The sequence below is a fragment of the Camelus dromedarius genome, chromosome 10 (genome assembly GCF_036321535.1).
Source record: "Camelus dromedarius isolate mCamDro1 chromosome 10, mCamDro1.pat, whole genome shotgun sequence".
Lineage (NCBI taxonomy): Eukaryota > Metazoa > Chordata > Mammalia > Artiodactyla > Camelidae > Camelus > Camelus dromedarius.
The window spans coordinates 54,710,755-54,721,093 of record NC_087445.1 but is presented as its reverse complement, the minus strand read 5'-3'; the positions used below and the strand labels follow the sequence as shown (position 1 = coordinate 54,721,093).

General features: G+C 44.9%; 2 protein-coding genes across 3 annotated transcripts in view; both read right to left on the bottom strand.

Moving 5' to 3' along the window:
- Positions 1-366: 366 nt before the first annotated feature.
- Positions 367-8,873, bottom strand: TAL2 (TAL bHLH transcription factor 2). 2 transcript variants are annotated; one of them, XM_031450146.2, is made up of 2 exons: positions 8,803-8,873; positions 367-2,240 (listed from the first exon to the last, which is right to left on the bottom strand). In XM_031450146.2, the coding sequence occupies exon 2, from the start codon at positions 2,204-2,206 to the stop codon at positions 1,889-1,891; it is 318 nt and encodes a 105-aa protein (XP_031306006.1). In that variant the 5' UTR covers positions 2,207-2,240; positions 8,803-8,873; the 3' UTR covers positions 367-1,888. The 2 variants fall into 2 exon arrangements, with proteins under 2 accessions (XP_031306006.1, XP_064346442.1); XM_064490372.1 differs by lacking the exon at positions 8,803-8,873 and adding an exon at positions 6,352-6,648.
- Positions 2,183-10,339, bottom strand: part of FKTN (fukutin) — an 80,017-nt gene continuing 71,860 nt past the window's right edge. The window contains exon 12 of the transcript XR_010382766.1: positions 2,183-2,240. The gene's annotated coding sequence lies outside the window, so the exon portion shown is untranslated. The remainder of the gene's footprint in view (positions 2,241-10,339) is intronic.

Below are 10,339 nucleotides of genomic sequence, written 5' to 3'. Positions count from 1 at the left end.
GCTGGGCATTTGTCTCAGTCTGGTGGACAAGACACTGAAGGCTTGATAGCAAGGGAGTGACCTGACCAAAGCTGTGGTTTGAGAAGAACAATCAGGGAGCGATGTGAAAGGTGAAGTGAAGGGAGGGGACTAATTAGGGAGTGCTAGATTTTTTTTCTAGACTAAAGACAAGGGGGAGAGTGAGGTTCAAAGCCAGAACAGTGGCTGTGAGGATGGAGAGAATCAGTGGATGTGCTCAGTAAATTTGTGAAATTCTTCTTAAAGAGAAAAAAAAGCCAATTTATTTTTTGAATACTTTATTTTCAATAAATTAATAGTTAAATAGCAAATTATAATCAGTGATTAAAAAAACTCACAAAACACATCAATAAATAAAATCTTTGGCTGGTACTTCTAGTCACATTCTACAAAGCACAATAATTCAATCAAAAATCAAAAGGCATATAAAGAAGATTATTGAACACTGTTGAAAAGGTGTGAGTCTAATTATAAGGTGCTTCAGAGTTCTTCTGATCACCAAACCAAAAAGGCTTATTTCAGCCTTTCATAAATCAAATATCTTCTTTCTAGAGTGGCAGAAAATTTACATTCCCCTATTGTGTATACACTGGAAACGCATAATCTCACATCCATCAATTACCTATCTGTGGCTCAAAAGGTTTTAAAACCAATGTACTGTCAAGAACTTTGTGGAAATAAAATGTCCCAGAGACAACCAAATGACATTATTTGTATTCTGGGCTAGACTATGGAATTCATCGTTGAATTCAAGCACATGGTGGTGAGTTCTGCCGGGTCCACACTGTTTGATTCCTTTGTGGGTACCACCCTCCCAGCATAAGACTGACTTAACGTTCCATAGCAGAGAAGACAAATCACAAATTCATTAATCCATTAGAGTCCAGTACTGTATTCCTACTGTCTACTCTAAATCTTTTGTTAAGCTCTCTGTTAAATGAGCTGTTCAATGGTAATATTTAGATCTTCATAATTATATTTGGATTTTACAGGTCTTAAATCAGCAGGAATTCGGGTTGAATTAAGTTTTAATACCTGACTAATGTGAAACTAAGGGGTTAGGAAGCTATTTTAGCTAACGGTTTTTCATTAAAAAAAAATGGGAACTCTCATATATTGAGTCCTTTCCTCTCACAGATATAATCCACCATTTGGCTTTAGAGACAACATATATATATGTATATATGTATGTATGTATGTGTGTGTGTATATATATATATATATATATGTATATATATATATATATATATACACACAGCTCGGGGCGAGTGACCCTCCCATTTCCATAGAGATAAAGGATGCTGAGCTCTTCCACAGGAGTCCGCTGCTTTCCTGTGATCCTCATGTGTCAGGAGGGTCTTTTCTCCACAGATTTTCCTGCAGGTCTCCAGGTTGGTTTCTGTAAGGCTATCTTTTCATTTGTCTTATGCTGTTCACCCTTGATCAAATATGCCTCATTTTTCAAAACAAACTTTACGTTTGGAGGGAAGCATTTTCTGCTGATCCATCTGAGATCTGTTGAGAAAACTGCTTTCATACAACTGAGAACATACTGTGATTTTCAATGGTGATTTTCAAACCAGTTTGTAACCTGTTTTTTTCTTCCAAACAACACCTTATGCAGAACCTGGATTTATAAAACAGGCAGAGATAGGCTGCTCTGCCTGCAGCCCCAGGGAGTGGTCCCCCAAGCCACATTTCTCATGGCCTCCTTTCAGCTCCCTGAAGCTGACCCGGAGCCACCTCCTCTGAAACTGAAATTTGTGCCTCACAAATTATTCACCAAGTTGACTCTCGAACGTGCAGGAGGCTGTGGACAGCCAGTGACTTCTGAACCAGTGCTGCCCAGGGTGATGACAGCAGAGCCCCACTAGGGAATGCGGCGGCTTGGACCAGGGGAAGGAACCTGGTAGTCAGCACGGAGAGTCCTGTCTGGCAGGTGGGGTCCGTGGGGGAAGAGGCCCAGAATGTCTCCTGGAGCGGCCGCTCCTGCCTGCTGCAGGCTCTGCTCCCCTAAGACCTTCACCAGGAAGTTGATGTACCTCATGGCCAGGCGGAGCGTTTCGTTTTTGCTCAGCTTCTTGTCAGGAGGGTGAGTGGGGATGAGCTTCCTCAGTTTGGCAAAGGCACTGTTGACGTTCTGCTGCCTCCACCGTTCCCGGGTGTTTGTGAAGATCTTCCTGGTCATGTTGGAGTTCCTGGGGTGGGAAAGAGAAAGGGCCCTGGGGGCCAATACCTCGTCAGAGGCCTGGTGGGTAGCACACAGCCTGCGAGGAACTTGAGATGATCATCTTCACCCAGATTTTAGGAAATGCATTTCCATATTTTCAGGGATTTTGAATCTTCCTTTTGAGAAGGGAAGAAAATGTGGCAGAGGAAGCAGAAGGGTAAGAACACCACACTTCAGCCTTTTTCCCCCTGGCTGTTTTGAAGCCTCCAGTTACAAGGTTGTTTTATCCTAATATCCCCATTCCTTCTTTTATAACCAGCTCTTCCTAATTGTTCAGAATCAAGCACAGTGTAAGACTGAGTACATTTCTGAATAAAATCTATATTTAGCCAATAGGGAGTTGAAGGTGGGTTCCTTAACAACAACAACAAAAAGCTGTGGTGCTAGGTTTCATTTACAAGATAATATTTGGAATGAAGACGGTGACAGCACAACTCTCCCCTTAGCTGGTCGACCTCATCTGGAGGATTGGACCCACCACATAAGAGCTAAAATATCTACACTGGACCACATTTAGTGGAAAATGAACAGGGTGAGGAAGAGTCTTGAAACCTGGGTGTATGAAGAACAGAAGTGGGTTTAGTGTGGCAATAGAAGACAAGAAAAAGTGCAGGTGGGGTGGCGATTTGGCATGGATGGTCGAAGATATCCAGGCTCCCCAAGGTTGAATGTGGATGACCTTTCCAATCCAAGGAGAGGAGATTATTATCATGTATTGCCAAATCTTAACTGTGTCATTTTTAGCTCTGAGAGGTCTGGGCCCCTTTGTTCAGGAGGCTTGGGTTAACATGCATTCATGGGAACATTTACAGTACATCAGGTAGAATGTCAGGAACTCGCTAGGTGCCTCTCGAGATGCCAGTTCCCCTCCACACCTGCTGTTTGTACAACAGCCCGCATTTCAGGAAGGAGTTGGAGGGTTAAAAATTGGTACATGTGGTAGGGAAGGATGGGCCCATCCTATATGAAAAGAAACCAAAGAAATGATTTGTTGAGGCCCCAGTGACTTGTGAGAAAGCAGGTCCTTTTCTCATTTAAAACACTTGGAACTTGTGCCCCTCAACTTTTCTTCTATCTCAGTGGCCCTCAAACTTGGGCTGCTCATTGGAGTCACCCAGGTTGCACCTCAGACCAATTAAATAAAAATCTCTGGGGGCATCGGTATTTTTTTTATAACTCCCAGGTAGATCAGCTGGGTCCTCCAGGAAGTAAATGCCAACCTGGAGTTGGATGTACACGCAGTTTATTGGAGGTTAAGGCCTGTGAAAGATAAAACGAGAAGCGAGCAGAATTGGGCAAAGGATGTCTTCAGACTGCAATGCACATCTGACACCTGCAAAATGAAAGCAGGGAGGCGGCAGGACTGGTCAGAAGAGCCTCAGTCGGTGATGCAGACCCAGGAAAGTGGCAGTCAGCCCAACAGGGAGTCCTGGGACAGAGACTGCCTGAAGAGGAGACCCCACTGGGCGGAAATCGCAGGCTCGGCAGCACTGCCGGACTCAGTCATGGGCTGGGGGCTGCGGGAAGAATGGAGGCAGAACCCTGAACACTGAAGGCTGTCAGCTACCCGCACTCCTTGCAGCTGAACTGCAAGTTTTTTCTCGAAGTGAGATCCAAGCGGCACAACTCTGTGTGATCTCAGCGTGCGGCCAGCGTGGAGAACACTGCTCTACTCTCCAAACAGGAGCTCCAAGACCTGGCAGAACTATGTATTAGAAGGAAGCAGTATTGAGGAGATTAAGGGATACAAACTATTATGTACAAAATAAGCTACAAGGATATACTGTACAACACAGGGAACATAGCCCACATCTTATAATAACAATAAGTGGAGTATCACCTTTAAAAACTGTGAATCACTATACTGTATAAAATCTGTAACTTACATAATATTGTACATCAACTATACTTCAATTAAAAAATAAATTAAATTCAAAAATAAAAAAAAAGAAGGAAGCAGTACATTCAGATACAAGATACCTGCCATCCTGGGGGAAAGAACAGAAGGGGTACAAAATGGGGGGGGGCACCCTCTCCCTCAGAAGGTGTGTGTTCTTGTCACAGCACGAAACACTAACCAGCTGTGAGGTGCTGCGTAAGTCACTTCTCCTGAGCCTCACTTGTCAAATGGCTTAATGATACCATTCGCTCCTCACAGGGGTGTTGCAAGGATTGAATGAAATACTGCATGTGAAAGCATCCTGTGAACTACAGAGTAAGGAAAATAAGAGCAAAGAGAGCATTTGCTTTGTGCCCCGCACAGCTTCCTTGTATTAACTCAGGCTGTATACACACGTGAGCAGCGTTGGTTGCAGTGATGGTGTTGTGGACATTGCTGCGGTTGGCCCAGAGATGCAGACATGATCCAGAAGTTATTTCACTATACAGTGTACTGGCATCTTTGACCTTCCATAGGAACCAAATGATGATCCCAGGTAACTGGAACAAGTCCCTCTCTGTTACCACCAATCCCTGACTCTATAGGAGTCGGCCACGGTGGTGGGGAGGAGGTGGGAGCGGGCGAGTCCCTGTTGTAGTTAAGAATACAGGCTTGGGAGCCAAAACCCTAGTTTGGTTTTTGGCTCTACTCCTTCTAGCTGTGTGACCTTGAGCAATCTCCTAACCTCTCGGTGCTTCAAATGCCTCATAAGCAAAGGGCATCTCAGGGTATTACTGTGAGGACACATAAAATTACATGCGTAAAGCACCTTAGCACAATGTCTGGCACATAGTAAGTGCTCAATAAATGTTAAATGTTTATAATTTTTTAATGAAGGTACTGGGGATTGAACCCAGAACACTGTGCATGCTAAGCATGTGCTCTACCATGGAGCTATACCCAACCCCCCAATTACAATTATTGTATCTACAAATAAAACAGGGAAAAGTAAATGTTCATTGTAATTTATTTTTTTCCTAATAAGAAGCCACAGTGCAGGAGAAAAGGTCTGAGCTTTATTTATGTATTTGTCTCACTCTATAGGAGTTTATGGATGTGTGTGTGTGTGGAAGGACTGACCAAACTGTGAACAGTGCTTCCTTAGGGGAGGACAGTGGGTTGGTGGAAGGCAGACAAAGGAGACTTGTGATTTTTATTCCATATACTTTGGTATTATTCTACATTTTTATAATAAGAAAGTATTCATATATTATTTGCTTCATAATAGAAAAAAATTAAGAAAGTTCATGGGCTTTAATGTAGAAAGATCTGACTTTAATCTCAGCTCCCAATTTCCTAGTTATATGATTCTGAAAAAAGTCATTTCTTTAAGCCTCAGTTTTCTTTGGAAAATGGAAACAAAGCCATCATAAGGGTTCTCGTGAGGATTAAATGAGGCACTATATAAAGTGTATAAATATACAGATGAGACACTATGTGCTTGGCACAAAAGTGCTTAACAAATATAAGGGTTCCCTTCCCTATACAGATAAAAATTCTTATTACTCCAGAGAAAAGCATTTTAAAATCATTTACATGCCCCCAGGACATCTCCCCATGCAGATTCTCGTGGACTTTCCTGTTTCTCTCTGGGCTGGAGAGCCCAGTGCTGCGCTAAGAACCTGCGGTGAGCAGAGTCCCGGCAGCCCAGGTGCACTGGCTGGCTGCAGGTTCCCTCTGCCAGCCCCTTAGGTCTATTTCCTTTCTCTGCGGAGACACTCCTAGTTGGACCCATGATCCACTACAGTCACATGCGCTCCAAGCTCTCCTGTCAACACTTACCGACGCTACGGGCTGCTGGACACTGAGGAGCCCACTGCCTTGTGACACAGAGAGGGAAGCCCAGGGGCGGTAGGAGCAGAGAAGCAGCACTAACGCAAGCATTCCAGGGGGCTTCCAAACCGAAGGGGCAACCCCCAAGACCTCTTTCTGTGCTGAAATGCCACGATGCCCTGCCTTTGCCTTTTATCTAACCTAAGTCATTTCTAAATAACCTGTGGCCTTTTGATCCACAATGAAAATATGAGCGTTGTCAGACCTATACCCGACTATACCTAAAATATGAACGTTTGAACCTAAATTATCAAGGAGATTTAAAAACTGTCGAGTTTTGTTCACACTGAGGCTGGCTGTTTTGCAGCCAGGGCTGTGGGAGCAAAGTTACCTTTAAGCTTCTCTTGTCAAAAGAGGCTTTGGCTCATTCACTCGTCCCATGGGGGGTCTTTTTCAAGCTGGGAAGAAAAAGATTAGGCAGGATAAACTAACTGGTGTTCTCTTCTAAGAGCGCTCCATCCTATTGTGCCAGCAGCAGACGGAGGAAGCGGGGAAAAGAGAAGGCAGGCTTCTGAATCCTAGCTTGCCATCCTAGGGGGTGCTTAATAATTGCTTGTTGACTTATCCTCAAGTGTGTTACTCTCCTTCTCCACAGGGAGAAACAGAAACCAGTGATTAAACAAATGGAAAAAACTCAAAGTAGAGGTCACAGGAAAATTACTAAAGTACTTATTAAATCTAAGGAAAATGTCATTTCGTGTTTTTTTTCCAGTTGCAAGGACTGACAGCTGCTAATCTTGATTCAGTGTAATTTAACAGCTTAAAAAAATACTCCAGATGCCACAGAATCAGAGAACATCCAACAGATGCTGAGACAGGGGTGAGCTTTTTGTCCTGGGCCACACAGGCCTGTGTGGCAGAGCCTGTGTCCCAGGCCTGGGTATTCACGCAGCTATGTCACCACCGACGCCTGCTGAGTCAAGGACCATAACCCTTTTTGTGCCACAGACTATTCTGGCAGTCTGGGGAAGCCTAGCAATGGATTTCATCTCAGAACAATGATTTCAAATACATAAAGCAAAAAGCCTTTGGTTCCCTTCTCTGAGTAAGATTTTTAAACACATGAATTAAAATACACAGACATATAAAATAACCAATTATACTTAATAAGGATTAAAATAGTTCTAAAATGCAATACAGTAATACCTGTGTATTACTTCTGACTTTTTGAAAACATTAAAAAGTTAGATCTGTTACTATAATTTCTAAGGAGTGATACGTAAATGATTTTTTTCAGAAGATCTGCAACATCTGTAACGTGAGTTGAAAGAATAATTTCTTTCTATGATTTCTGTTAATGGCCAAGTCATCAGCACTCCTCGTGCCATTGTAGTTTATTACTCACATTCATAAATAAAGGAAATGCTAAATTCAGATTAAAGGTTAGTGGACATAAAGATGCAATTCTTTTCCTATCCAAATATATAGAACCCTGAATTCTGTCTACACACCCCTGGGGGGAGGGGTGTCGTGGGCCTCAGGTTAAGAATGCCTGGGCAGGAGGAATGTCACGGTAAATTGAATAGGATTATAGGTGTGTACAAACTTCTATTTATACTGTCACCAGGAAGGTAACAGGTTACTGGAGAAAAGAAAAACAATAATGCCCCCAGGAGAAGGTGACCAACGCCCCTGCTTAGGAGGTGCTACTTTTTCCCATGGGTGTTTCTTGGACACAAAGCCCAGGTCAGCTAGAAAGGCTGCAGCACAGGCGCACATTCCTACGGTGCCTGTCCCAGGCATTCGGACTCACAAGGCTCTCTTCTCGTAAGACTTTACATTTCTCTTCCTGGTCCTGTGTATTTATCTCTTCTTTCAGCTTTCTTTTAAAAGTAAGTGAAAACACTGTCAAGAAAGAGGGCGCGTGAGAAAGGTGGTTTATATAGCTGCGTTAGAGGAAGGTACCTAACCTCTAACACTAGGCACAGCTTTGCCTTTTGAAATTATTGTAGAAGTAACACATGCTCATTTAAGAAAAAAAAAAAATCAAGCAGTACGTGATAAAACAACAACAACAACAAAAAGCCCCCCTCGTCTATCTACCTATTCAGTCTCATTCCCCTGCAGTAGCCAGTTTGGTGTGTGTGTATTTATAACACACATATCGTTTTTACAAAATATATGTATCCTTTAAAAATCAGAGTATGTACAATTATGCAATCACTTTTCTCATTAGACAATTCTGCATTATGATGTTCTAAATATGTGCATTTACCATGAATGCCGGCCTTTTGGGTGGGCACCTGGCGCACTGGGAGTGCCACTTGTTCCAAAATGCACTCAACACCTGCACCTTGCTGCCCTCCCCGCCCAACCTGCTGCCCTCGACCGCTTCACTTCCTGGCTTTTCCCTTTTCCTTTTTATAATTTTTGCTCCCCTTGGCAGGCAGTGCCTAACTTATGCCCAAATTCTGAAGTCTGGGAAAACATCTCTGCTAAAGTTTGCACCTTCCGGGTATCCTGGAGTCGCTCACTCGAACGCAGAAGCTACCTAAACCGCCCTCGGAGATGCCCTGGGATGTCCCAGGCATTGCATATCAAGGCGCAGTGGCCCAGACAACAAGCTCTACGGGACCAGCCAGGCCCCTCCAGAGCCATGCTACCGCCCCTGACCCGCAGAAAGTCCCCAGGTCTTCACACCCATTCACCTTGGTGGCTGCCACCAAGTCGCCTCTACCTCTGCCCTCCCGGGCGAGTGCCGCCAGGACTCGGGGAGCTGTGCGGAAGACCCGCCGGCGATCAAGACCCGACGGCGCCCACATCCCTCCCGGAGTCCACTCACCTCTTCGCCAGGAACTCGGAGCCCCCGCCGTAGTTGTCACAGTCACTGGCCGTGTGCGCCCTCGCCTGGGCGCCGCGCCTCTGCCGCTGCCTTTATAGGACACCGCTCTTTGTCTCCGGGGGCCCACGGGGGCCCCTTCCTGCCTGGGACTCCCGCCGGTCCCTCCCCATCCCCCGCGACCCCGCTTCCTGGGACCAGCCTCCCTGTGTCCTAGAAACTGAGCAGAGGCGGAATGAGAACCCCGCTTTGTGTAAGGTTTGAGGACGGGAGGGAGTCCCGCCTGCCTCTGCCCTGGCTACAGCAGGTCCGAATCAACCCTCTTCAACGTCTACAGACCTCGGAAAGTCCGTGCCGCGCAGTTAATTCATCAGATGTCAATCATTTAAGCCCCAGTGGATCTCCAACTGTAATTCAAGAATCACTTGCTCAAGAATCATGGGCGAGGGGAGGCAGATCTCAACATCCACAACCAGACCCACCAGGTCATGTTTGCTGGGAATGGGATTGAAAATCTGTGTTTTTACTAAGTATCCCAGGAGATTAAGATGCACAGAGGAGTTTAACAATCACTGCGCTGGACGGATTCCTGGATTTATTCATTCCAGCTTCCAGAGTGCCCAGCATAGGACTCGGTATTTCAGGGCCTCCTCAATGGTCTTCCTGCTTCTGCACTTGCCTCTTTCTGTCCAACATCTCCCAGAATGACCCTATGAAAACCCAAGTCGGGATCCTGTTACTTCTCACTCAAAACTTGTGACTCCCCATTTCACTTAGAGTTAAGCTGAAGTCTTTACAGTGGCTCCCGGGGGTGGGTCTAGCTCAGTGGTAGAGTGCACGCCTAGCATGCGCAAGATTCTGGTTCAATCCCCAGTACCTCCATTAAAAACAAATAAACAAACCTAATTTCCTCCCTGCCCACCAGAAATACAATGGCTCCCAGATATCCTTTACCTGATCTGTCTATTCCTTCTTTCCCTGGAGGGTACTCATCTCCTGCCATTCTGACTTCTCCTGTTTCAGGAATACATCAGGCACCCTCCTGCCTCAGGGCCTTTGCATTGTCTGTTTCCATCACCTGAAATACTCTTGCCCCAAATTATCCACACAGTTCCCTCCCTCACCTCCTTTCATTCATTCAGCAATTATTACTAAGTGCCTATTATGGGCCAGTGCCTGTTGTAGGCACTGGCGATACAACTTCAAACAAAACAGACATAAATTTCTGCCCTCAAGGAGCTGACTTTCTTCAGGTCTTTGTCCATATGTCACCTTCTCAATGAGGATACTCTGACCACAATATCTAAATTTGCACCTTCACACATATAAGACTCTTCATCCTCCTGCCCTGCTTTATTCTTCTCCTTAGCACACACCCCCATTTAGTAATATTTCACTTGTTTACCTTGTCTGTCTCCTCCCCAACCCCAGTGAATAGGCATTCTTCAAATGTTGGTTGATAAAACGAATGGATAAGAAATACATTTTTAGGCATCGCGCTCTCTGAAGGATCCAGCATAGGATTTGGCACAATAAATTC